Here is a 25,660-nt window from a genome sequence, read left to right on the forward strand (position 1 = left end):
GTGGCACGGCCTCAGTCTGTATATAATGACTTGCTCCAGAGCCTCTGAAATCCACAGGAATCTGTGTCAGTATCATTAAAATAGTTTTAACCCTTCATTTCACTGGAGTACCCAGCCATAGGGGTGGGAGATGAGTTCTACTTCTGCGCTGATGCTCGAGGATGAGCAGCATCCCCAGGATCCAGTCCAAGTCTGTCAATAGATATTCCTCTTCTGGATCACAGTTCATTTCCCTCATAATGATGCTGCGCATGAGCCTCCCATGTGATGCTAATTAGTGCCAAGCCTGCCTCTGCATAAGCAGCATTATAGGTAATAATGATTGCAGCCACTTGTAATTACTCAGCCCTGAGCAGCAATGCGATTCGGAACTAGCAGTCTCCTTCATCTCTTCTTGCAAAGAGACAGGGGAGAATTGGCAGAGTCAGGTCTGGTGATGGACTTTTCCCTCAAGAAAGGGATCTGCAGTGGTGAATGGGACAGAGATCCTGGTGAGAGCTGTGTGCACAGCAGGGGTCTGTCACTGCTCAGAGCTTGTCCCGAGCTTGTCTGTCTCTTTGCTGAGATGCTTTCTTCCAGCCCCGTGGCCTGCGTTCAAACCAGTGATGCAGTCCTGTGTTTACACTGTCAAACAACACAGCTCCGTCTCCAAACACTTGTCTTACGCAATAAGGCTTTCCGCCCTGGCCTGAAGCGGCTCTGCCAAGGGCTGACCTAATAGCAGCGCTCCCAGCAGTGGGGACACTGAGACGTGCCCCACTCTGAGCAAGGCCGGGGCCATTTAACACTGTCTGTGCTGCATCCAGGGGTCCCACAGCGCCGAGCTCACCGCCTGCCTTCTTCTGGAGGGGTCAGTGAGGGTGCAATGATTTAGTGCTGCAATGAAAGAGAACATCACAGCAGCGATTTGTTTGGGATTGTGCTGCTCGTAATCCCCTTTATTATTTTTAAATTGGGTCAGCAAATTTGGGTTTTTGCTAACCACGTCCTTCGAAGCTCTGCTGCTGGCTGCCCGATGTTAACCACAGCATTTGATGTGCTGCAATGAGAAGGCTGTAGCCAGGTGCCCATCATTTCAAGACCGGTGCAATTTTTTTCCAAGCTTAACATGAAGCTTGCATAAGGCTCTTAAAATTAGTGTTGCCTTTCAAGCCAAAGGGCCGGAATAAGGTTTACAAGCCATAAAAGCCTCTTATCAAAGTTGATTTCCTCCAACGCACCTTTCATCTTTTATAGTATTTGCTTTCCAAATCCTTGAACTTAAAAGGATTAAACAGGTTAAAAGGAAAAAAGGAGGAGGAAAGAGAAAACAAATAAGAAGGAAGATGGATGGAGTATGGATTATGAGAGGCCCGTATAAAATACGAATTAGAAGAAAGTCTGAACAGAGTGCTGTCGTTTTCCAAACCACTGAAAGTCAAAGTGTGCTGGAGGTTTAACTTCAGTGAATACTTAATATCTCTGGGTTATTTTTAATTCTTTCCAAAAATAATGGAGAATCTGAACAAGGAGATATGAGGAGTTATAGATGTATACTTATATGCTGTTCTGCTCCATCTTCCATCTTGCAGCAGGATCATCCCTTTCATTATCTCTCTGTGGGGCAGGGCTGCCACGTTTGCTGGATTGTACTTAGCAATACAGTGGGATTTGGAGCTGGCAACCCTGTGCTCTGCTCTTTCTCACCCAGCAGTGCAGGAGGATCCCACCCAGCCAACCCTGCAGAGCAGAGGGAAGAGCCACCAGCCGCTCCTCTCACTCTTGCTGTGCTTGTAGTCAAGAGGATCACATTAACTGCAGAAGGTTGCAATCAGGGACTCGGCCATGCTGGTTATGGGTCAGCAGACAGGTCAGCCCTGCTGCCAGCCCGGTGTGTCTGGGGGCAGGCAAAACAAACATAGTGCAAGCTGCAGCTGGGAATCAGTGCGACCTCCCCAGCCCACAGCATCCGCCTGGTGCTGCAGCACTGGGATTTGTGCTGCTGCTTCCATGTGGATGCAGAGCTCTGGAGGTGGCAGAGCAAAGTGGTGTTGCTGTGGTTTCCTGCACCAGCGTGCACAGATTGTGGCTCTGCCACTGGTATTAGGGTGGTAGCAGTCACCCTTTGGCTGAGCTTGTCAATTTAGAGAAAGTAGGAGCAGAAGAGGACTCAGGGTTTGAAGCAGTCTCTCCCCTGCGGTTTTCCTCTCTGCTCTCCTACAGGAAGGATAATGCAGTGGGAGGCTACACCGGCACATAAGGCCCTGCAGGACTGTTAATGAGTGTCAGATCCTTTAATGACCCACTGATGTATGAGGTGGCCTTTGCGGGTGGGTTAATGGTTGCTCTTTGGACCAGTGCAGCTCTGCAGGATCGGCTCTCTCAGCCCCAAAGCAATGGCATAGGATGGGGATGGGGCCATCCCTCGCCTCCACCCTCTCTCCTGCCTCATGCCTGGATACTTTGGAAGTCACTTTCTAAATGCCACTGCTTCTGGCTGATGTGAGAGTGGGTGAAATCCCAAGGCGAAACCATAGAGCGAAGCTCAGTGATTAATGATTAAACCTGGGGCACCTCTGAAACTTCCCAGCTACCTCCCTGAGAGTGCAAACGCTGTGAGTCACTGTGCTGCAAGGATCCTGCCCTGAGGGATGCCTATGAGGTTCAGAGAAACTGTGGGCATCATGAGAAATGCTTGGGGAGCTCAGGCACAGTGTGCTCCTGGGCACCGGGAGCCTCCCCTGAGTACACGTGGTGCTTGCAGAGCCATCCTTCACTGAGCAGGGTGCTGTTGGCCAGGGCTGGAGGGCTGTGGTGGGGAAGAGATGCAGCAGAAGAGATGCTGGAGGCGGGATCTTCTGGGTTGTCCTGGGCCACGCTCTCCACCTTTTCTCCAACCGTCATTGCTTTTCTTGAGCCTTCCTGGCAACTAGGATGAGCAGAGAGGCAGAGCACAGCAGAGATGCCGATTGAGCACTGATGATGCAGAAAACCATTCAGTGGCTGTTCAGAGAGGGGTTTGGAATTCATTGTAATGAGCAGAAAGTATCAGAGAGCAACGTGAAGGCCGGGGGGCGTGCGGGTGGCTGGGAGCTTTCCTTGTCGAGCTGTAAGGGCAGCCCAGCACCCATCCAATAATTAAAATCTCAAACCCGTGCACAGTCCGGTTTGCCTTGGCTAAAACCAGTGTGAGAAACTTCCTCGCTGCATTTCTGTGTCGTCCGGGCTGAAGTGTTGTCATCCGAGGCTGCTTTGCATGACAATGCGCTGGGCTCTAATTATGCACAAGGATGCTAATAGGCACAGAGCGTGCTGGATCTCCATGGGAAAAACTGTTTGTGAGGGGCTGGGAGGGGGAGGAAAGAAAAAGAAAATCCACCCAAACAAAATAAACCATGACAGTTTGGGAAGGGAGGAGGAATGGGGGCGAGGAGAGGGGATGGGGGGAGGCGAGTATGGAGCTAATAAGGCTCAGTTTGGGCTTTTAATTTGGTCTTTTTCTCCTTGCTAAGAGACGCTCCTATGGTGCTGATAATCTGCCATGATCTTGTGTTGGTTGAAGCTGGATCTCTTATTTGCAATTATCAAACAGGAGCAGCTCTACAGTGCCTGCAGTGATCTCACATGGCAAGCAGGGGAAACCGAGGCACAGAAAGGTTCAGCCTTGCCTGGCTGCCAGATGTGTGGCACAGGTTCTGTATCCTTGTGTTCCAGCACCTGTTGGTCCAACTTGTACTGCAGCAGCAGAGAAATCGCTGCTTCACAGAAGAAAAGGCAGCTGGAAATTCAGGTCTATATCTAGGGCTCTCTTAGAAGCTGCTTTTCCCAAGAGGAACAACGTTCTTTTTCTTGATGCCGTATTAATTTTTTTCTACCTACGTTAGCTATAAGAGTGCTTTGCAAAGAGAGGAGTATGTGAGCAAGGCAGCATTGTCCTCCATGTCCTCCTGAGTCCTCAGGGCATCGTGTTCACTTGTTTGAGAAAGCTGAGGTAGCACTGGAATGGGGAGTGTTTGGAATGGTCATGGGTAGAGCAGCCTGAGCTTTCCAGGTCTGTAACATGACAGAAGGGGTGACTGTGGGAATGTGAACCAGGCAAGGAGGGTGCTGAGCCCTAGAAACCCAGCAGCGTGGAGCAGGTTGGATCTCGAGGCATTAGGTTGGCCATCTTTAGGAAAGCAGATAAAATCTGAGGCTGTGTGGAGCTGTGGAAGGAGGCTGCTGACCACACACTTGACACCTGCTATGGTGTGAAAATGTGTGACAGATGCCTGGATAGAGGCTGCTAAGTGCAGTGCTGCTATTAACCCTCATTAAAATGCTCCCTCACTTAGTGAATGCAAAGAGCATTAAGGAGCCAGGTGCAGTAGACTGAGGAGCTCAGACCTTTCACTCTCGGTTGGTGTTGATGGAGTCATCTGGCTTTAATGATACTGGTATTACCTGCTCTGTTGGTGTTTAAAACAGGGGATGGATGTTAATGTCCAGCTTAAAGGGTTTATTTCTGCCTTCTCTTTCTCAACTCCCTGCATGCTGCAGAAGTCCTGGGTGAGTTTGTGTCTGTGGGTAGGGCACGTTGTCACTGTGCTGGGTGGATGGAAGCTGCTGGGTAACCACTGGGAAGGCTCTGGAGATCCTATCAGTGAAGGACATCAGTCTGAACCCTGATGATTTTTCCTGTTGGGTCACTTTTGAGCACCTCATGATTCAGATGGCTTCATCTCAAGCCTTTCTATGCTGTTATCCCTATTTAAGAGATATAGAGTTTGTCTTTCCTGTTCTTCCAGGAGAAGTTTGGTCTCCAAACGGTGTCAGTGCTGATGTTCCCATGAAAGATCTCACCAAGCAAGAGATGAGAGATGGGATTGCCCTGGTGCTGGGCCAGTAGGACCAGTAGGATCTACTGGACTGGGAGTCCCTCTGGGCTGGCAAAGCTTCCCCGTGCCACAGTAGGGATGCTGGGCTGAGAGGAGCCAGCAGCTCCCTGGAAAGCACCCTCCTGCTACCTGAGCACCACTGCAGAACCTTCCCCCTAAACATAATGTGTGCCATCACGACGCCAATGAGCTCAATGGCTTTACATGGCATGAAGGAGAGGAAAACTTGAGTCTGATTTGCTCTAATTTGTTGGGGACTGGGGGGAGGGAAGGGAGGACGTAAACACGCAAGGTTGGAAAAATAATTATCTGCGAATGAAAAACTCTGGGTTTTACCCTGAGAAAAAGGGGATAGACAGCCTGACAGACCTGATGACAGACTGAGTTCGAAAGCACCCTGGCCCCACAGTGCGGAGAGATGCCTTATTGTTTGATCTGGCTGTGAGACAGATTAGCAGCCCCAGGTGGAAAGTCATAATCTGCATTTAAATGGGCCGGTTATAAAAGGTAGGGAGCCCAGGAGCCCACAGCATTATGCTGTGTCTTTAGGACTCGGTAATCTCTCTTTATTTTCTCCGCAGTCTGACCTGGGGGCACAGTTTCTAATTACCAGGTCACCCTGCTAATATTGTCATTTCCAGCCAGTGGGTGTGAAACCATAGCAACACCACATTTGCTTCCAAGTTTCTAGAGGAATAAAATTTGCCTTTTAATCACAGAAAATGACTGGTTGTCTCCCCAGCCCCCCAACTTACTCTTCACTAAGGCAATTCACTCTTGGGGCTTTTTCCAAGATATTCCAGAACGGTCCCTTTGGAAGCTTCACCTTGGGGTTGTGGGCCAAACCAGTGACCAAAGCTTTGGTCTATGTGTCTATGGGCTGCTGGGCTTCCAGTGGACTGGTCTGAATCATACAATCACTAAAGTTGGAAAGATCATCAAGTCCAACTGTCAACCCATCACCCATATCTGGATGCCAAAGCCTCACACAATGCAATTGCTCTTCACCAAAGAAATCCCAAATTTTGTTCATAGGGTGCCATTTTGCTTTCAAAGTGTTGCAGGTGAACTGGCAAAAGAGAGAAGAGGGAAGAGCTGTGTTTGGTTTACAACAGTGCTACTGGGAGTTGGACTCAATGATCCTTCTTGGTCCCTTCCAACTGGCATTATCCTATGGTTCTAATCCTTATCTCTCAATAACCAGAGCAATACCCCACACAAGATTCTTAAGAGCCAGGATTATTTTGTTCTCTCAGAGCAGATAATAAAACTGAACTGGGATGAGTTAGCATCGGAATGTGGGGATGTCCCCAAGGATGCTCTGAAGGCTGCCTCGTGAGAATGGGGATCAGGATGGAGTGGAGCTCTGCCCCTCAGCACCTGGTGCTGCAGCCCTGTGCTGCACACTGCCTGGGTTTCAGAAGCAGATTGTGACTCAAAGCGAGTCAGACGTGAACTGGAATCACATTGTAAGGTGATTTTCCAGCTGACAGGAGTAGGTTAATTGTAAACTGTCTACTGAAGCTTTAAAACTCCTGTCCAACCGTATTATTAGCAGTTTAAAATTTATGGAGTGAGACTTTGCTTGGTGATAGTTGGTTTGTGCCCAGACAACGTGTGTAATTAATCCCCACAATGGGAGAAGGAAAATCGAATTTCAGCCTTTTTTTTCTTTTTTTTTTCCCCTCTGGCTCCTCTCAGGGTGTGCAGGGGATCCGGCTGGGCTGCAGGAGCACAGCGGGGAGCAGCCAGGTCTCAGGAGTGAGAAATGTCACTTTGCAATGAGAGGAACTCCAGGCTGGAGAGTGAGAGAGTCCAAATAGCGGGCAAGCTGGAGCTGGGATCTGAGCTCAGATGCTGTTCTTTGGGTTTGACTGGGGCTGGAGCCCACTCACTGCAGAGGATGGGACCAGGACCCCTGTGCTGCCCCTTCTCTCTGCAGCTTTGGATCCAGGTGACTCGTGGGCCAGCCCCGTGTTCTGCAGCCTCCGGCTTGCCCCACATCAGAGCTATGGCCTTGTTAAAAAGTGCCCTTATCCCCAGGCTGAACGGCCACATCCTTCTGACTGCAGCAGCCCAGGTTCCCCTCTCTATTACTACATTTGCTCCCCATGCAGTGGCTGCAGCGCTCGTGAGCTCATGGACTTAACCCTCAGACCTTCCTACTGTAAACTGTTTTACTCTCTGAAAGCCGAGAGCAGCTCCCAGGCAGGTAATTAATTAGAAACGTGGATTCGGAGGCTTGTTTCCCTTCCCTCTGTGTAGCTGCTGTTATTTCTTATTTCAAATGACTTTTTTATTGAGGGTCTTATAAACATGACTCTGTTTTAATGGAGAAATCGTTCCCCTCCCACCCTGGGCTTTACAAACAGCATGTCTCCAAGCTCTGCTGCTCCTCACTGATGCTGTCAGCCTCTACGTGTGTGTATGTGTGCACACAGCCGTGTGCATCCATGCACACACACATGCAGAACTAAAACAGGAGTTTGACAGCCGTGGGTTTGCTGAGCAGCTTGGATCCAGCCAAGCTCCAGTTGACTTCAATACAACCCTGCCTGGTTTATGAGCCTTCGGAGCACAGCCTGAGCAGGGGCAGCTTGTATAACGGCCGTGTATGATTAGTGCTTGTATTACAATAGCACTTCAGGACCCCAATTGCGGCTCAGCGCCCCATTAGAGTAGTCCTTGTACAAACACGTCATAAAGACGCGGGCTCTGACCCAAGCAGCTAACAATTGAGGTCTTTATAGCCCCCGAGGCACCTTAGGATCAATTATTTCTATTACAGTAGCACTTACGGCATGTCTGTGCCCATGCTGCGCTGTCTGTGGGCTGTGCTGGGAATTTGGGGGGCTGCAGGCTTTGCTGGTGGAGCTGTGAGCGATGCTTAGCGCTGAGGAAAATTGCTGGGGGAGCAGCAGGAGAGAGTGTGGGAACCTTGTGCTGTTAGCATGGCCCTGGGTGCAGTGGGTGCTGCCCACCCCATTGCTCTAGTATCATGCTGGTGCTGCAAGCTTGGTGCACATGGGTGCAGGAGAAACCCTTGCAGGCAGGCACAGCATCTGGTGAGGCTGAGCAGTGGGACAGGGAGCACAGCAGTGGCTCTGAGTCCTGCAGCACTGCATGGTGCAGGCTGCATCCCCAGCACCTGCTCCAGTTCTACCTGCATCACCATCCTCACCTGCATCATGCCCACGTCACTGTAAGCCTGGGGTTCTGCTGAGATATTTAAAGGGTATTTCTTACATTTTCCCTGATTCCTTGGACCCCTTTATGCTTTGTGCTTCACCTGTTCCAGATGGGTTTATCGTTGCAGCAGTGACTCCAAGCATCCCAGTCAACTTTGGCTGCTGTCGGGAGGGACCATGGGCTTCATTTGTGCCCTCCAGCGTGGGCACGACTCCCTCCCTAAGGCTGGGATGCAGGAGAAGCCCAGCTCACTGGTTTCCCTTTGACATATAAATCTCCACCTCATTTAACTGCCTGCTCCCTGGAACTGGGCCCCGAAAAAGGAAAAGAGAAACTCCAGCAAACCTCACTTGCCCAGCATCACAAGATATATCACTGCATCCCAAGTGCAGCAGCTGGGCAGGAGCCGTGGCTGCTGGCGGGATCCCGGCTCACAGCTGGCTGTGATCTCTCCTCCTCTCTGGGAGAAAGCCCCGGCTTTAATTCGATGTCAACATGAACAGCTGGCTGAGGAAATGCAAATTGCAGCTCCGCTTCTCAGCAGCTGATACCGCTGCAGGCGGGCTGCTGGGCTCAGGGAGCTGCATGTGGCTGGGTGGGCGCAGAGCCCGGTGTGATGGGTGCTACGGGGCGCTGCGCTCCAAAAATTCCTAACAAAAATCCTTATACGTTCATAGAAGTATGGAGAACTTCTTAAAAATTCTTAAACGTTGACTTGCACACAACCGAACCACCAGTGCACATCTCAGCCCCATGCTGCCACTGCAGCCAAAATGCTGGGCAGGAGCTGGGGGGGCCTCTGGGGGTGCCCTCACCCCACCCTGCCCTGCAGCTGCGCCGCTCCCTGCCCTGCTGCCTCTGAACCCGCCGCGCAGCATTGCACATCTGTCCTGCACCCGGCTCTGTTATCTGCTGCGGCTCAAACCTGCCCTGCAGCATTGTAAGAGTTCCCTTGAATTCATTCCCCCCCCCCCCTCCCCAACCCCTCCTCCTGCTCTGCTTTCTAGCACAAAGTGCCCTGAAGCGGTGCAGCTTTTGCAGCATTTTTTTTTTTTTTTTGCTCTGGGTGTCCCCAGCTCCCGACTAGGGGGATATGGGGGGGTGTGAAGGACGGGGGGGGTGGGCAGGAGCTCAGTGCTGCACGGGGACCCGGCTCTGCCTCTGCTCTGAGCACGTTGCAGCCCACACCATAAGTAAACAGAGCCGAAGTTATAGGTCCGGGGTTGGGTCATGAGCTTTGCTCTTTGGTTTGGTGCAAGGAGGATTTCCCCGAGGTGTTTCTGGCTGGAAGGTGGGGTCCAACCCCCCTCCCCCCTCTGGAGCTGTGCACCTTTAGGGATGTTTCTCAGCTTCCCGCTGGGCTGGATCGCAACACACCTACACAAGCATCAGGAAGGCAATGGTTGTGTCAGTGACCCAACTTTCAGTCTGGTGAGGGGGAACCCATCGTGTGCCCCCCAGAGCGGGGCTTGAGTGACACTGACCCCCAACGAACGCGCCAAATCAATCAATCCCTTTTGGTTAATTGGCTTAAGGGCTGCTCGTAGCAGGAGTCAGGATCACAGGACGTGCAGAGGCTTTGCTGTGCAGAGCCCCTTTGGGGCAGGGGGAGGGACAGCAGCGGGTGCCACCACATCGCACTGCGCCGTTCAGGGGATGTTAATGCAGTCCTCCCTGTGCTGTTCCCAAAAATACATCCCAAACGCTGCAGGGTGGAGATGTGGGGTTTGGGACTGCGCGTGCTTGGAGAGGTGACGTATCCCATTTGGGGAGAATTTCAGCTTTTTTGGGGTAAATGGCCCAGATCCAAGCATTGGCCAAGGGGAGCTGCTCCCCTCCTGCCTTGGAGCTGCAGGGGATGCAGAGTGGAGATGCACTGTGCAAAGTGATGCTCGTGTGCAGCAGGGCTGGGGCAAAATGCAACCCCACGTCCCGTGCTGCTCACAGCACAGCCCAACATCTGACTGACTTATATGAAACCACTCACCCTCCCTGAGAGGCTGTTAATAAATCAGACACCCGTGGGTTTTTTTTTTTTTTTTTTTAACTTTTAATACAATGTATATTTATTGCAAACAATAATATACAAAAAAAAAAAAAAAAAAAAAGGTAAGTTTCACAAAGAGAAGGATCTTGCAACCAAAACCAAACAAACTTACCTAAAGACAAAAATCTGATTTAAGTGACAGGTCTTTTAAGTTACAGAAATACTTTAAAAAAAAAGATCTGCTTTTATACAGAAATAGAGAAATGCCATATTATAAGAGTGCTTTCAGATTTCTCCTACTGAATCCTTATTAAAAAAAAAAAAAAAAGTTAACAAATATATCTTTTTTTTTTTTTTAAATTAAAAAACAAAGAAAGTTGGCTGTCTTTTTTAAAAAGCAATCCTTAACTGTTCAGCCACAGCTTCATCAAAGTCCATGAAACCCCCCTAGAGCTGCGCTGGGGTTTGGAAGGCAGAGATGGGGTCTGGTTGTGTCCCATAGAGCTGAGGCAGGAAACAAAGGCAAATGATTCAGTGATGCGCTACATTTGCAATTTTCAGTTTGTCAGACATTTTATATAGGTTTGGAGGTTTTTTTTTTTTTTTAATTTCTTTTTATTTTTATTTTTTTTTTTTTAATTTTTCCAGTTTCTCCTTAAGAAAGAAAAAAAAAAAAAAAAAAAAAAGGGGAAGAGCGCGAGTTTGTACAAACCCAGGATACAGAAAAACAAACCAAACAGACAAACAAAAGAATAATAATAATAATAATAAAAGAATTAAAAGAGATAAATAAAAGGACTGGTTACAGTTCTGACCATAATTTAACAGGCACCGTTACCTTCCCAACAACGCTCCCATGTCATCGCTCTTCGAAGGGACTTAAAATATAAAAAGGGAGATTTTTTTTTTTTTTTTTTTTTTAATTATTAAATGGCGATTAAAAATTGCTCTTCTCAGGGAACAAACAGTCTCTGTTGACCCCCTGGGGCTGGGGACTCTCAGTATGAGCCCCGTGCTGTGTGCGCAGAGCTGGGCCAACTGATCAGCACAGGGCTGCTTTAAGGCTTATCCAGAGTGTCTTTTTTTTTTTTTTTGCTGGTTTCCTTTTTTTTTTTTTCTTTCTTTCTTTTTTTTTTTTTTTTTTAAGGCTCAAGGTTGTGAAAAAATAACGATACAAAATCTCCTCCTGGCTGCTCTTTTTTAGTTATTTCATTTCTTTCTTTTTACTTCTGCTCTACTCTCGAGTTAGAAAAATAGAAAACCTCTTCTTCCCCACGCCCATCCCTGCTGAGCTGACCCTATGCAGCACCGATGGCAGCGAGAAGCACGCGGCCCCGCTCTGCTTTCCTCTTTATTTTTTTCCTTTTATTAATTTCTTAGAGAAAAAAAGACCCCGAGCTATACAAAAATACCTCTGACCGCACAAAAACCCCCGAGCGCTGCCCCCGCTAAGCGTTCACTTTTCAGCTGTTGGAAAAATAAAGAGCATTTTACAAAAAAAAAAAAAAAAAAAAATCTCTACAAAATAGGTATAAATCCCCTCAAATTGGTAACGAATCATACACAGTACATACTAAAAAATATTTAAAATAGAGAATATTTCCTCACAGAGGACTGAGCTTTTTCTTTTTTCCCCCCACCCCTCCCGCCCCTATTTTTTTTTTTCTCCTTTTTTTAATTACTGCTAAAAAAAAAAAAAAAAAAAACCAACAAAAAAACCCCTCAAGAAACCCAACTCGTAACCAAAGTCCAGCAAAAAGAGGCACCTCCAGCCCATGCCCACACATTGGGTCCTTTAGGGCTGGCACTGAGCTCCAGGCGCTGTGGGCACTTCCCAGCTTGAAGTCGAGCAAGTTTTTATTTTTTTTAACATTTTTTTTTTTTTCCTCTTAAATCATCATTTCGATTTGCAAGAAGGGAAAGTCTGCCGGAAGTCCTCTGCTTTCACTGCCTTCTTTTATGCTTTTTCCTTTTTTTTTTTTTTTTTTTTTTTTTCCTCTTTCCTCTTTTCCTTTCCTTTCTGATTGGTTTGTTTATTTATTTATTTGTCTTCACGTGGCTTTAAGGCCGGGTGAGCTGCGTGTAGACGGGCTGTTCCCAGTGCTGCGGGCTGTGGGTCTGCGGGATGGAGGGCACCCCCGACGTGTCTGCGATGGGGGTGTACATGGGGCGCTGCGTGGGGTTCATGTAGGTGAAGGTGGAGTAGAGCCCTCCGCTCTGCCCGGCGGCGTGGCTGTAGTAGGAGCCGGAGTTCTGGTGCTCGGTGTAATCGTACTGCGAGCGGGTGATGGGGGGGTACGAGGAGCCGTAGTGCTGCAGGTTGAAGGAGCCGTAGCCCAGCTGCTGTTGTTGCTGCTGCTGCTGTTGCTGCGGGGAGTTTTGCTGCTGCTCGCTGTAGTGGCTGGGGCTCAGCTGCTCTGTTTTGATGTGCGGCCGTTGCTGTGCCGGGCCCTGCTCACCGCTCAGTGCCGGCAGTGCGTGCTGCGCCGGGGGCTGCGCCGGGGGCTGCGGGGGTTGCGGCTGCTGCTTGGCCATCCAGGCGTGCCCCGCGCCCGCCGGAGAGCTGGCCGAGCTGCTGATGCCGTAGGTACCGCTGTAGGTGGTGACTTGGCCGTGGGTGGCCGGGACCCCCGGGTGGCCGTTGGGGGGTAGGTATTGGTCGAACTCATTGACGTCGAAGGTTTCGATGTTAGAGATGACGTCGCTGCTGAGCTCGCCGATGTCCACGTCTCGAAAATCGATGTGGGGTGGTTGGCGGCCGCCTTCCGCCAAAGGGCGGCCCTCGCGTTTCAGGTCCTGCTTGCCCGGCTGCTGAGCGTCCGTCTTGGGGGTGGTGGGAGGTGTGGGGGGGCCCTGTGACTGCCCTGCAAGCGAAGGAGAGAGTGTGAGTGTGATGGGGGGATCGCACCGGGCACCTCGCGCCCAACGTGATAACGGTGTTCATGGTTAACCTCGTCCCTAAGGCTTGGGGGGGTGGGCAGATGCATAGGGGAACTCAGATATCTTCAAGTGCAAAGAATGAGAATGCTGGTGCTATGGGTGCCCATCTGTTGCACCAAGTAAAGAGAAAAGAATCACAGCTTCGCATTTCTCATGGGCAGGGCAGGGTGGAAGCAGCCTCAGAGCAGCCCCTGGCATACATGGGTCAGCACTTGTGGCACTGCTATTGGCAAGCCTAGTGGACCCCTTCTCACTGCGCTCGTAGCTCCGCATTTCCCCTTACTTTCGTTATTTCCCCCATATCTGCCCCTGATCTCAGCCTGCTTTGCTGACCCCAGAGCTGGGTGTGGGATGTGACACCTACCCGAATGCTCCCCGGGGGAGTGCACCTCGCTGATGCTGGAGGATGACTGCGGGGAGTCCGCCTGCAGCGCCTTGAAGATGGCGTTGGGGGAGATGTGGGTCTGCTCGGAGCCCTCCTCCTGCTCCGACTGCCCGTTCTTCACTGACTTCCTCCTGCGTGGTTGGTACTTGTAGTCAGGGTGGTCCTTCTTGTGCTGTACCCGCAGCCGCTCGGCCTCTTCCACAAAGGGACGCTTCTCGCTCTCGTTCAGCAGCCTGAGGAGGACGGGGAAGGAGGGGGTTGGGGGACACGGTGAGGTCAGCTGCAGCTCATGGCAGGGAGCACAAGCTTTTCCCTCCACTCTGGTATTAATATCAGCCCCAAACCTCTCCCAGCCCCCACAGACAGTGATGCAACCCCCCCCTCCAGCACTGAACCCCCAGTTCGGGGCACACGCTGGCTGTCATCCCACATTTCAGTGATCAAATGAGAGGTGTGAGAGTGCCACTGCTCCCCGGCCCCCCCATCCCTGGGCATTTTGGGTGACGGCTCTTGTGCCTGCTGCCAGGACCAGAGTTGCTCACCACTTTCTCCTCCTGCTGTGAATTTAGGATTCCCCTCCGCTCCTCCTTTCTGCAGTCACACTCATTGGCAGCCAGGTGACTCACTTGCTTTCTGGTTTTCACCCCTCCCTGCCTTATTTTGGAAGGCGGAGGGCACCCAGCCACCCCTGGGCACCCTCCTGGGGGTTGGCAGCTTTCACCCCCTCCCCTCGCTCTGCACAGAGCTGATGCAATCTAGGCCCATTGCTTCCCCTGCACATCACCAAGTGCTCCCCTGGCTGCAGCACACCCAGGGCATGGCTAAGTCAGAATAAAACCTTTGCAAGAGCAGAGGGCAGCTCTAGGGCTCTCTTTGCCCTGCTTTTCCCTCTCTCCTTTCTCTGCTTTCCCCTCATATTCTGCCAAACAACTTTGCCAGCGCATGCAAAACTTTGCAGCAACTTTTCCAGGCTTCTCACCATCCTCTCCCTCCTTTTTCTCTCTCCTCCTCACACCGTCAAAACCGGAGGAAACTCTGCAGTCTGCATCCCATTCCAGCATCCCCCCACCCACCCCAGGGCATCACTCCCAGCCCCCACTCACCTCCACAGTTTGCCCAGCGTCTTGCTGAGCTCGGCGTTGTGCAGATGAGGGTACTGGTCAGCCAGCTTCCTTCGAGCCGCCTGGGCCCATACCATGAATGCGTTCATGGGACGCTTCACGTGGGGTTTGTTCTTGCTGGATCCGTTCACTCGCACGGGCATGGGCACCAGGGTCCAATCGTAGCCCTTGAGCACCTGGCTCACAGCCTCGCGGATGCACACGGGGAATTTGTCCTCGTCGCTCTCCTTCTTCAGGTCCGGGTCGCCTTTGGGGAAGGTATTCTCTTGGGGTCGGGTGTTCTCCGTGTCCGAGCCGGATCCGGAGGGGCAGGGAGACCCGGCAGAGTCATCCGACATGGTGGGGCTGGGGGCGTCGGAGATGCATTTGTCCTGTTCTTCTGTCATTTTCATGAAAGGGTCTAGGAGATTCATGCGAGAAAGCGGCAAAAGGGGGATCAGGGGAGGAAAAAAATGGAAAGAAAAGAATAACCGGGCGGTTGAGGGGCAGGGAAGGGTTAAAAACAAAAAGCAAAACCGGGAGAGACAGAGTCTCCACCAGCGCGCAGCCCGGCTGCGAGAGGAGGAAAGAAGCTGGAAAAGTTTGCAAAAGTTTTTAACGTTCTCTTTCTCTTTCCCAACTCCTCCAAGCCAAAAAATCAGAAGAGCGGCGAACTTTTTGCAAGCCGAGGGAGAGAAAAGCGCGGGGCCGTGGGTGGCGGCGTGGGGCCTGGCGCGCCCCGCGGCTCTGCAGCGCGGCTCTGCGGCCCGCTCCGCGCCGCGGGAATAAATACTCTCCGTGGCGATTTCGGCTCGGCAGCGCTCCGCCAATGGGCGGCCGGCTCCCGGGGGCTGGCGCGCACGCGATTGGTCGAGGCGCCGCCGAGGGGCGGGGCCGGCGGGCGCGCAGCTCCGCGCAGAGCCGCGCAGGGGGGCGGCCGCGCGAAGTTTTGCGGGAGCGCCGGGGTGGGGCGCGGGGCGGTGGGAGCCGTTCGGCTTCGTTTCGCTCCGCCCCGCGGCGGGTTCGGGCTTCCCGGGCGCCGAGATCCGTGCGCTGCGTGCCGGAGGGGTTCCCGCGGATCGGCGCGGAGCGGTCCGAGCTCTGCCCGCAGCGTGGGGAGCGGAGCCGCGGGCGGTGCGTGCCGCCGTCCGGAGGGGGCGCCAAAAGCTCAGGAACGGCGCGCGGAGCCGCGCGGGGGCGGGGAGCGCTGCGCGCCCCGCGGGGAGGGGGGGAGGGGCTGCGCGAATCGTGCGCGGCGCCGCCCCCGCTGCGGCTGTGCGTGGGACAGCGGCGGGTGCGGGGAGCGCCCGAAATCCTCTTTTTTTTTTCATTATTAAAAGTCTCCCAGTCCATTTATTTTTTTTTACGGACCAAACTCTACTTTTTTTTTTTTTTTTTTTTTTTTTTTTCCCCTAATACTCTAATTCAGCGTTTAAAGTCAATTTTTATTTTATTTTATTTACTTATTTCCCCACAGTGTTCTCCTCTTTCCACCCTTTCCCCACGGAGCGGCTCCGCGCTGCTGCGGGCATTCGGGAGCCGAAGGGGCTCATCGACCCGCAAAGTTTTGCTAAGTTGTCCAACTCTGATCATCGGAACTAAACAGCAGAAAGTGACCAAATAAGCGCCGGAGCTCTTCGGGACTTGTGTCTCTGTTGCAGGGTTATGTGTTGAAATACAACGATGTTCCCTTACGGTGAATCATACGACACGCGAGTAAACTTATTAGGGGATGCTGGAGGGGGAGAGAAGCTGTTACCTGGATGGAGCTCAGTGCAGGACTCGCCTCGCTGGGTGTCAGGGAGGGGGTGGCGATGCGCTGCAGCGCAGATGGGCGCTGGGAGCCGTAGGAGCTGCCCTCCTCCCGTCCGACCCGCTCGGGGCAGCTGTGGCTCTCGGCGCACCCCGCGCAGTTGTTGGTATCAGGCCGAGTCTTAGGGCTGGGGGCTTCGTTAACGCTGCTGCTATTGGCAGCCTTTGTCCTTCAGGGCAGGATCCGGCTCAGCCGGTGCGCATCCCTCTTCCCTGTTCGTAAGGGGATTTTCGAAGCGCTGGAAATGGCACGTGAAAAAAAGTAAAAAAAAAGTAAAAAAAAAAAAGTAAAAAAAAAAAGTTAAAAAAAATGCTTAAAAAAAAAAAGCAAAAGGCAGCGAGGGAAGGAGCTCTGAATAAACGCATCTGCAAGCAATCTCCCCAGTGCACCCTGCTTGTCTTTTGCTATCTTGCCCCGAGACTTTTTTGCTTGCAAACTGTGGGGGAGTAGTTATCTGTAGGGGAGCTGGAAGGTAAGTGCTGTCCTGTAAGTGCTGTCCTATTTCCAGACCTTTGTCTGCAGGAGCAAGGACGGAGTGCGGGTGCTGGGGTGGGTTTCCTTTGGGAGCTTTTGGGGTTTCTTACAGTTCTCTGCAGCACAGAAGACCGTTTCATAGCGCTCCGTGTTGTTACTTTGTGTCCCAGAGAAGATGTGCTGAGTTTTGTGTCATTATTTTACAAAATTAAACTCACAGCAGACGTTCAAGGGGAGGATTTCGAAATCTTTTCCTTTGGTTATTTCAGCTCTCGGTCAGTGTGCGAGCGGAGCTGAGCCCTGCAGGTTTCCTTTGCTGTGTGTGTTTGTGATGGGAGCATCCCGGATTGCTCGGGAAGGGCACTGCTCTGTGCCCACAGCTGGAGCTGGCCAGGAAAACCCCAACCAGCAGCATACCTGCAGGAGAAAAACGCGGTGACAACAGATTAATTAGCAGCTCTGCTGCTGATAAACACCAGAGCAGCTTTGATGGAGTGAAAAGCGTAAGAATGAGAGCGTTTCTCGTTCCGAAAGTCCGTCTGCTGGAAGCGCCGCTGCCTTTTCTGCTTCTGCTTTAACAAAAGAAAGCAGTTTGACAAGTTTGAGCCATAAGCAAAAGTGAAACGTAAAGGAGCTTCCCAGTTCTGTTATCGTATGTAATTTTATCATTTTGGAATTATTGTTTTGAATTCCTGCTTTTTGGGCCGTAGGGGCACTCTGGTTAATCATGGGCGCGTTGTGAGGTTGTGAGTGCCCTTTGTAGGTCAGGATGGAAGTTCCCTTTTCTTTTTGTAGAATTTACATTGTTTTATCATAAGCGGTGAGCTCGGATGTCAGGAAGGATTTTTAGCAAGGAGCCCACAGATTATGGACCTCATTCCATGGTTTTCCTCCCTCGTGCTCAACCAAATCATTGTAATTTAGGCAACAATCCCTTCAAGGCTCTGGGTAGAGAGAGAGGCAGCAGCTTTAGCAGCAAAGAGAACAGCAGCAGCCGTGTGGGTGTGCAGGGAGTGTTTCTCTCCAGCCATACAAATGCCCCATAGTAATGATGTGCAACAGAGCGATTGGGTTTTGCTCTTGCTCCAAAATGAGCTTTGTTTTGCAGGTGGTTTTTTGGGGGGGGCTTCATCCACCTCGCTGTGCCGAGGTTGCTGCTGCCCAAAGCCTGCTGGTGTGATAGGCACCGATGTTGTGGGGCGGGTGGTGTTGTCACCTGCCTCTTTTGACCTCGTAGGGCTGGTGTTGATGTCACCCAGCCCCTCTGCAAGCTTTGGGTTATAGTGGCAGTCCCTAAGAACAGGTAGCCGGGATGCACCAATGTCTCCTTGTGCTGATATCAGAACTGCATCGCCCACTGCTTGATGGCACAAAATGCAGTGCCAGATAGGGTTGTGCCATGGAAGCGGCCTGGGGGGCTGTGCTGTGTTTTGGGGCAGCTTTCAGCTGCACTTAATCGCAGTGTAATTATCGCTCTCCCCTATAAAAGCCTCTCCCTCCTCAGCAACGACACTTTATTAAAAATGGGGGTTCTGCAGCACCCCACCCTGCACAAAACAGCTCCTCAATGAGTGTTTTTGCTCCTTTACTGAGCAAAGCGAGGAATATTTCTTCTCCATTGCAAAAGCTGCAGCTGGGGGGGAACAACACAGCCCCAGGCCACGGGTGGGTGGCACAGCCCTGCCTGGTGGCACTCGGTGCCCTTTGGCACCGCACTCACTGAGCTTTCAATTTCCCAAGCATTTCTCGGGCAGGGGTTGGGGTGTCCTCATCAGGAGGTCATTGTACTGAACGAAGGGCTTTAGCAAATTGGTGGTGAAATTATCGATTCATTTTGCAGGCGTAGTTCGGAATTGCTTGACGTGGTGCGTTTGCGTTCTTGTTTTCAATGCTTAGAAATCTGTCCCAGTAAGGCACAGCTGCTCCGGGCTGAGCTGCAGGCAACGCTGTGCTGTGATTGAACACCAGACCTGGTTTGGGTGAGCTGCAGCTCGGGCTGGGTTCCCCCCTTCTTGGTGTGTAAAATTTTGCACTGAGTGCCTGAAGATATTTGCTTTTACGGCCTTTATAATTCGTGCCCGAAAATCCCATCTCGCCGCCCCAGTGGATTGGATAAAGCAAAAGAATTTCAGAAGTCGGGAGTGGAGAATCTCAGGGCTGCAAGGAAGTGTTTGTGATTATTTCTATGGAGGGAGTCGGGTGGCACTGGTTGTTTGCCCACCTCTGTCGGCTGTGGCTGTGAAATCGCTGCACCTCCATTGAGGCCGTGAAACAGCACTGGGGAAAATGCTGAAGGCTTTTGGATCAGAGAAACGCTTTTTCCTCTGGAAAATACTCCAAGTGTGACAATCTGAGAAAAGGAAGGGGAAAGTGGGGATTTCTTCCCTCCTTTTGGAGCCCAGAGCTGAGCACAGGGCAGCACGGGATGAGGTTAATGCTCCCTGGCTCCCATGTGAGCACGCAGAACCCCGCCGTGGTGTTCTCCTTCTGCTGCAGCCAGAAAGCACCGTGCACAGAGTTGTGCCTCACAAGTGCTGGTTTCTGGAGATGAAAGAAATGCGTTTCTTGCTTATTTATTTATTTGCTCGCAGCGCTTGTCTCCAGGCTCCGCAAATGTCGGCAAATGGAAAATTTATCAGGCTCAGTTAGAGGGGAATGGAAACACGCAAAAAGTGCTGAGTGTTTCTTCTTGTTGAGAAGGAGGACGGTTTTTTGTTGTTATTATTGTTATTTCTCCTCAAGATGCACCTTTATCTTGCATGCAAGCCTTTGTCCCCATTTGGGTATTGCTGTTGAATGCTGTGGGTTTGCCATGTTTTGGGGCTCCAAGGAGCAGCTGTGCACCAGCTCCGGTCCCTGTGGGGCTGATGCTCAGCTGGGGGGCTCTGGACTCTCCCCATCCACCCCGGTAGCTCTGTGCACAGTCCCCAGCGGGACACCGAGATAACTCTGTCTGGTTTGAATGACTTTGGGTGAAGCGACCAAAGCCAGAATCAAAGCTCAGGTATAACGAGCACAAAAGGTGCAGCTTTCATTTACAGCAGCACCGAGTTCTCCTTTAAAAGACAAACGACCCTGAGCACACGGTGGCTATGAGTGATCAGCATTGTCTTCTCCCTCTGTTTTGCTCTTCCCATAAAGGAGCAGTGTCCCATATCACAGCCGCTGTCACTGCTGTCTGTGCTCAGTGTCCTCCCGGGGTCCATCCGCAGCCACAGAGACGCGGTGTCCTCAGCATGGCATCCCCAAGACCCCCTCTCTTAAAGCAGTTAAAAGAAAGTTTGCTTTGAAAGACAGAAAACCCGATTATAGTAATTAAAAGGAATTCTCCCAACCCAGCCTTAAATCCTGGTGGATTCTGGTTAATGCATCTATTTTTTAAGTTTATTTGAGCTTGGCACCGCTCGCTCCCATAAGCGGCTGTTCGTTAACGTGCTGTGCAAATTGTACACCATGTTTCATAGTCACATACAGATAAATACATGGCAGTAATTTTAAACCGGCCCTATTATGTTTTCCAAGCAATAGTTCAAATTACGCAGCCCGGCAACAGCTTACAAGAAATCCATCAGAATTGGAAGGGGGAATAAAACTGCCATTCTCTCTACCTGTTTGTGCAGCTCCTTGCTAATGCAGGGAGAGCCCGACTGTTTATTTGGAGAAGTAAAGTTGTGGAAATATACTTGGAGGGTGTAATGTGGACAGCACGTGTTTCTGGGAGCTACCTGAAGTCTGCATCCTAATCGCTTGCAGATGTCCCTGGGTCACTGGTTTCCTATGGGCCAGCGCCCACCCCTCCCGAAAGGAGAGAAAAGAGGGGGTGGTGGGGATGGGGGCACCCGGCTTCTGGAACTTGTAAAGTTGTTTGTTTGGGCTGCTTCCAGCTCCCATCCCAGCGCTGCTCCTGAGTGATTTGGAAATCCAAGCTGCCAGGTCCATGTTGGGGTGGAACGATGATTTATTTGAAAAATAGAGAAATCTGCGACGGGATCGCGTTGAGTTTGCTCAGGGTGGGGAGTTTATTTGCATTGGAGTTATTTATGTAAAAAAATGGCAGTTTTCTCTGCTGAGCAATAAACAGGGATTTGTTTTAAATATATGTATCTATCTAAACACAGACTCACGTATGCATGCACTCGCATATACCGAAAATACGTCTGTGTCTTGCTGTTCCTCCCCTGTGCCAAGTGCGTAGCTGTGTGCCTGAGCGCTATATAAATATTTTATTTCACATATAACATAAATCTTTGGCCATGTCTGAGAATTTCGATGAGTTTCCCCCTTTTGCTGCCCACGCTGTGGTTCCCCATGGGCGGGCTGGGGACACCGTGCTCTCATTCCCTGATGGTTTTGTGCCCGTCACCGCTCCCTCCCTGCTCTGCCTTTGGGCATGGAGACACCAAAACCAGGTTCCAAGTGCCCAGTTTTGGGCACATGCTTGCCCTGTTGGATGTGCCCAGCAATGAGGGGCAGGAGCAAGCGGTGAGCACTTTGCTAACCCTCACGTAGGACATTGTTTTTCTGTTGGTGCTGATGGTGCTCTGTCCTGGAAGAGGGGGATGTGGCCCTGCGCAGCTCGTGGGCTCCTTTCCCAATGGGAAACCCATCTGAAGGCGTTTTGAAGCTGCTTGTAGGGCTGGCGGGATGCACGCGACCCTGAGCTCTTCCCCTTTGCCTGTTTCCTCCCTGTTTTGCCCCATGCTGATAATTCACAGTGTTTCCCTGAATAATAATAGTGCTAAAGGGTCGGAATGGGATCTGCAGGGCTGCCCCCAAGGCACAAAATCCAGCGCTGGCTTTTAATACCTATCCCAGGGCCAGAGAGAGGAGTGGGGTGTGCTGATTTATCCCAGCATCACTATTTACTCCATAAACAGCAATTACTTTGTCGAATTTGCTTTTGTTCAGCGCTGATAATTTATTCTGCTTCCCTTCTGTTTTCATTTGCTTTATTCACCTTCCAAACCCGAAGGAAGGGCTGTAGCTTACAGTTAAAAGAAAACACAGCATAACACTCATCACGTTAAAATTATTACAGCGAAGCAGAGTACGATAGAAAAACAGCAATCGGGAGAGCAAGGAACGCTGGTTTTTTTGCCTACCTGTCTCTCCTATCTGTGACAGATGAGAAATATGCGCTGGCCATTTAGCTTGGCAAAAAAACATACTTTTTTTGCACGAACACGAGAAAAAATTCATCCTGCTGCTAAGTGGGGAAAGCTTATTCTGAGAAGAACGCCATCCAGCTCACAGGTTTTTACCTAGAAATGTTTGCTATGTCTTAATAATAACACAGAAAGTCTCAGACTCCGCGACAGAATATCATTATATTTTTCTGGTTTTAGGGGAAAAAACCCTCTTATAAATACATCTCCGAATGATGTATATATACCTTGGCTTGCACTTTAATTTGCTGTCAGGCTGAAACCGCTCTTTATCGTAATCCTGAGTTCCTACTCACAACACAAGGAGCGATTTTTGACTTTGAAGGCAGGGATGAGGACAGGTGTTCCTGCAGGACAGAGACAAAGCTCTGCTGTGCAGCACCCGCAATGGCAGCGCTGTCTGGGAGACCCCGACCAAAAGACATCTCCCATTTTTAGGGTTTTTTTTTTTTTTTTTTTTTTTCATTTTTAACATTTAATTCTGAATCCCGCGATGGAGAATTTAGGGCTCCCAAAGTTGGACTTGGAGCCGCACTTATCCAAAATAAACTCTGGCTGAAGAATAATATTTTAGCGGAGTAAATGAAAAGGCCGCAAAAGAAGCATCACGAAAACATACCTCCAAGTGGAGCACACTGTCCTGGCTCAGCACTGCCTTTACAGCCACTTACGCTGGAGAGCGTATCCTGGGAATTCGAGGGGGATCTGGGAGGGAGAGGACTTTTAATGTGGTGTTTTCCAACATAGCCCAGGTGCTCGCAGCCGCCCGTTGGGATCCCCCACCCGGGTTGTCCTCAGGTGGTTAACATTCACCAAAATATTGATGGCAGTTACCTTTCCTGCCAGCTCTTATCGGAGTGGGCTTGAGTAGGGCTTTGGCAGAGCCTGAAAGGATGTATTGTTACCTTAAAAAAAAAAAAAAAAAAAAAGAGAAAAAGAAAAGAAAAAGGAAAGAAAAAGAAAAGGGGTGGAGGGGAGGGAAGAAAAGTGAATGAGCCAAGTTTTGGAACAAAGGGAGGTTTGGATCCTCTGCCTGGGTCCCACTTGGCCTCGGGGCTGTGCACTGCAGCCTGGGCTCACAGCGAGCACGGAAAGTGGGTGTGAGGTTTTGACAGTGTCAAAGGTATCAGTTCTTTGGGGCTGTGTGGAGGTACGATGCAATACGTTGCTGAGAAAAGGAATGATAGTGTGAGCTTCACCTGTATGAGACCTCAGAGAATCCATGGGGTTGAGGCCAAGCTGTGGGATGCAGCTCCTGTTTTCTGCTGCCCACACAACTTGCTTGGTCATTTACTGAGCTCTGAGCTTATCATTTGCTTCAAGTGGCTCCAAGAGTAGTTTTCAGGTCCAGATCCACACCAAATTACACCAAGGTTTGTCCCTTGGAAATAAAAATCAGCCTCCAAGAACCAGAGAATCATTGAGATTGGAGAAGACCACTAAGATCCCCAAGCCCAACTCCAACCCATCCCCATCATGCCCATAACCACATCCCTCAGTGCCACATCCCCATGGTTCTGGAACACCTCTGGGGATGGTGACATCCCCACTCCCTGGGCAGCTGTGCCACTGCATCACTGCTCCTTTGGAGAGGAAATCTTTCCTAGCAGAAAGTGACAAATCTGAGGTCTCCCAGAGCACCTGAAACCTGAAACAGATAAAGTCCACATTTTTTTTTTTTTTTCCTGTGTTGCTGCAGTAGGAGGGTTGTATTTTGGGATAGGAAAAAAATCCCCTGAAGAAAATCCAATCCAGTTTGACTGGTCACACAGCATTTGTGAATGCAAGAGCTGGGAGTGTGAGACTAGAGGGGACCTCTGCCTGGATATGACTCTTGAGCCAAATATCATCATTTTTAGGGCTGTCTGGGGGGATCAGTTCCCCATCAGCTCCAAATGCTGATTAACTTTGAACATCTTGTGCCTGACTTTGCAGAGCTGGACAAAATTGGCCAGAGAAAATGCACAGCACTTTGCTGAAGTGCCCATGCCCTCCTTGTGCCATGTTCACCCAAGGGCTGTTCTTACACAGCCACTCTAATGGCCTTCCAAAATGCACAGAGCTGGTGATTTGTGATTAAATATTCCACGCTGCGTCCTCCTCCTATTTCCTCCTGCTTAATTTCCTTCTATTTCCATGTGATTCTCTGCTTCCTTGTTCTCAGTGGAACAGGTTTGGTGCAGCCGTGTGCGTGCAGGTGGGATGGATCTGTGCTGGAACAGAGAGCAGGCGTTTATGTATTATGATTTAAGTGAGGCAGAGATATCAAACTGACCCAGAATCTTTTCCCCAACCCAACTGCCAATATCCTGGGATGGATGGGAGATCGTTTGACCTGGTGCAGAGAAGGACTGGAGGAAAAAAGTGTATGCAAGGTTTCAGTGTTTGTGAACTTGGGCTTGGCTGGATGAATTGGAGGTAACCAAGTCACTGCTGTAATTGTGCAGTGTTTAGAAAGGGATACTGCATTTCCACAGTAATTCCAGTTACTGCTCCTCTGTCCCTCCCGCCACCTCCAGATTAAATTTCTAAGTGATCTGGGACATTAGGGTGAAATCAGTAGCTGATTAGCCAGCCTGCTTGGCTGCAATCACACCTTTCAATACTAATTATCCACTCCTTGAATCTGATGCCATTGAGCACCTGCAGCGAGTGCTGCTCAGTGTTTTGCACTGGTGGCTGTGGGCAATGATTTAAAGGGACAAAGTGCCCATGAGCACACCCAGCAAGTAGGAAATAAGCACTCCTTTGCAAATACTATTGAGGAACAGGATCGGTTGGTGCAGTGGTCTCAGCCTGAAGATGGCTGATCTGCTAGCACTGACCCATCTGTGCACATCCAAGATCACGGGGGAGGATTTGCATTGCATGGAAAGCAGCAAAACCCGGAGCTCTGTGCCTACAGTCAGCAGCTTTGCTTTTCTGGGTGTGCTCCTGGTGAGCACGGAGGGGTTTGTGGGTGTGAAGATGTGCAGCCTAAAGGCTCTTGGGAATCTGCTGGGAGCCAGCTAGGAAGAGATGCTCCAAGGCATCCTCTCCAGGCTCTAGTCCTCATCACTCTTTTGCAGGTGGAAGTTTCTTTTGCAGTGTTGGTTCTTTCACTAAACGAACTCCAAAACAGTCATGGTACAAGAACTAGAAAACCCTATTCACAAAACTTTTCCTTCAAGCCCAACAAACTTGCTGCGTGCAATCTTGAGTTAGTGTGGCTTGCATGGAACTGATGTGGTGCCTGACATTCCCAGCTCCTGCCTGCTGAAATGCCTTCCATGGAGGCTGGTGGCCAGTGCTGAGCTGGGAGCAGCTCTAACCCTAACCCTGGTCATGATGCTTGTGGTGGATGCTTGTGGTGGATGCAATGCACCTTCCCACCTTAGTGCAGGCAGAGCTTGGCCCCATTGCTGCAGACAATGCAAATCCCACCTGCATGCACCAGCTGCACGCCTTGCCCCTGCTCTAACTACTTGTCTGTGTATCACAATGAACCTCAGAGCTCCTGCACAAAGTAACGCTTTATTATTATTATTATTATCAATAATAATAATAAATGGAGGTCATTTGTGATTCTTGAAATTGGCCCAAGCCACCAAATTCAGATCAAGATCTGACTTCAAACTCTTGAATATGGGACTTTGGGCAAGTCCCTGTTTGTACATGGGACCAGTTGTGAAATTTGGAGATCAGTCCTAAATCCCTTCCTCCTGAACTTTCAGGTTGGCTCCAGGCCAGCATTCAATCATTACAAAAATAT

The 25,660-nt window shown here is 50.5% G+C and overlaps 1 protein-coding gene and 1 long non-coding RNA gene across 2 annotated transcripts in view; one reads left to right on the plus strand and one right to left on the minus strand.

Moving 5' to 3' along the window:
* LOC104913798 (uncharacterized) overlaps window positions 1-25,660 on the plus strand; it is a 101,641-nt gene that overhangs the window by 39,008 nt on the left and 36,973 nt on the right. The window lies entirely within an intron of this gene.
* SOX9 (SRY-box transcription factor 9) lies at window positions 10,624-15,272 on the minus strand. Its single transcript, XM_010721506.2, has 3 exons — window positions 14,461-15,272; window positions 13,337-13,590; window positions 10,624-12,896 (listed from the first exon to the last, which is right to left on the minus strand). Exons 1-3 carry the CDS (start codon window positions 14,889-14,891, stop codon window positions 12,094-12,096), a joined length of 1,488 nt encoding a protein of 495 aa, XP_010719808.2. The 5' UTR covers window positions 14,892-15,272; the 3' UTR covers window positions 10,624-12,093.

Source organism: Meleagris gallopavo, chromosome 20 (genome assembly GCF_905368555.1).
Source record: "Meleagris gallopavo chromosome 20, MGAL_WU_HG_1.1, whole genome shotgun sequence".
Taxonomy (NCBI): Eukaryota; Metazoa; Chordata; class Aves; order Galliformes; family Phasianidae; genus Meleagris; species Meleagris gallopavo.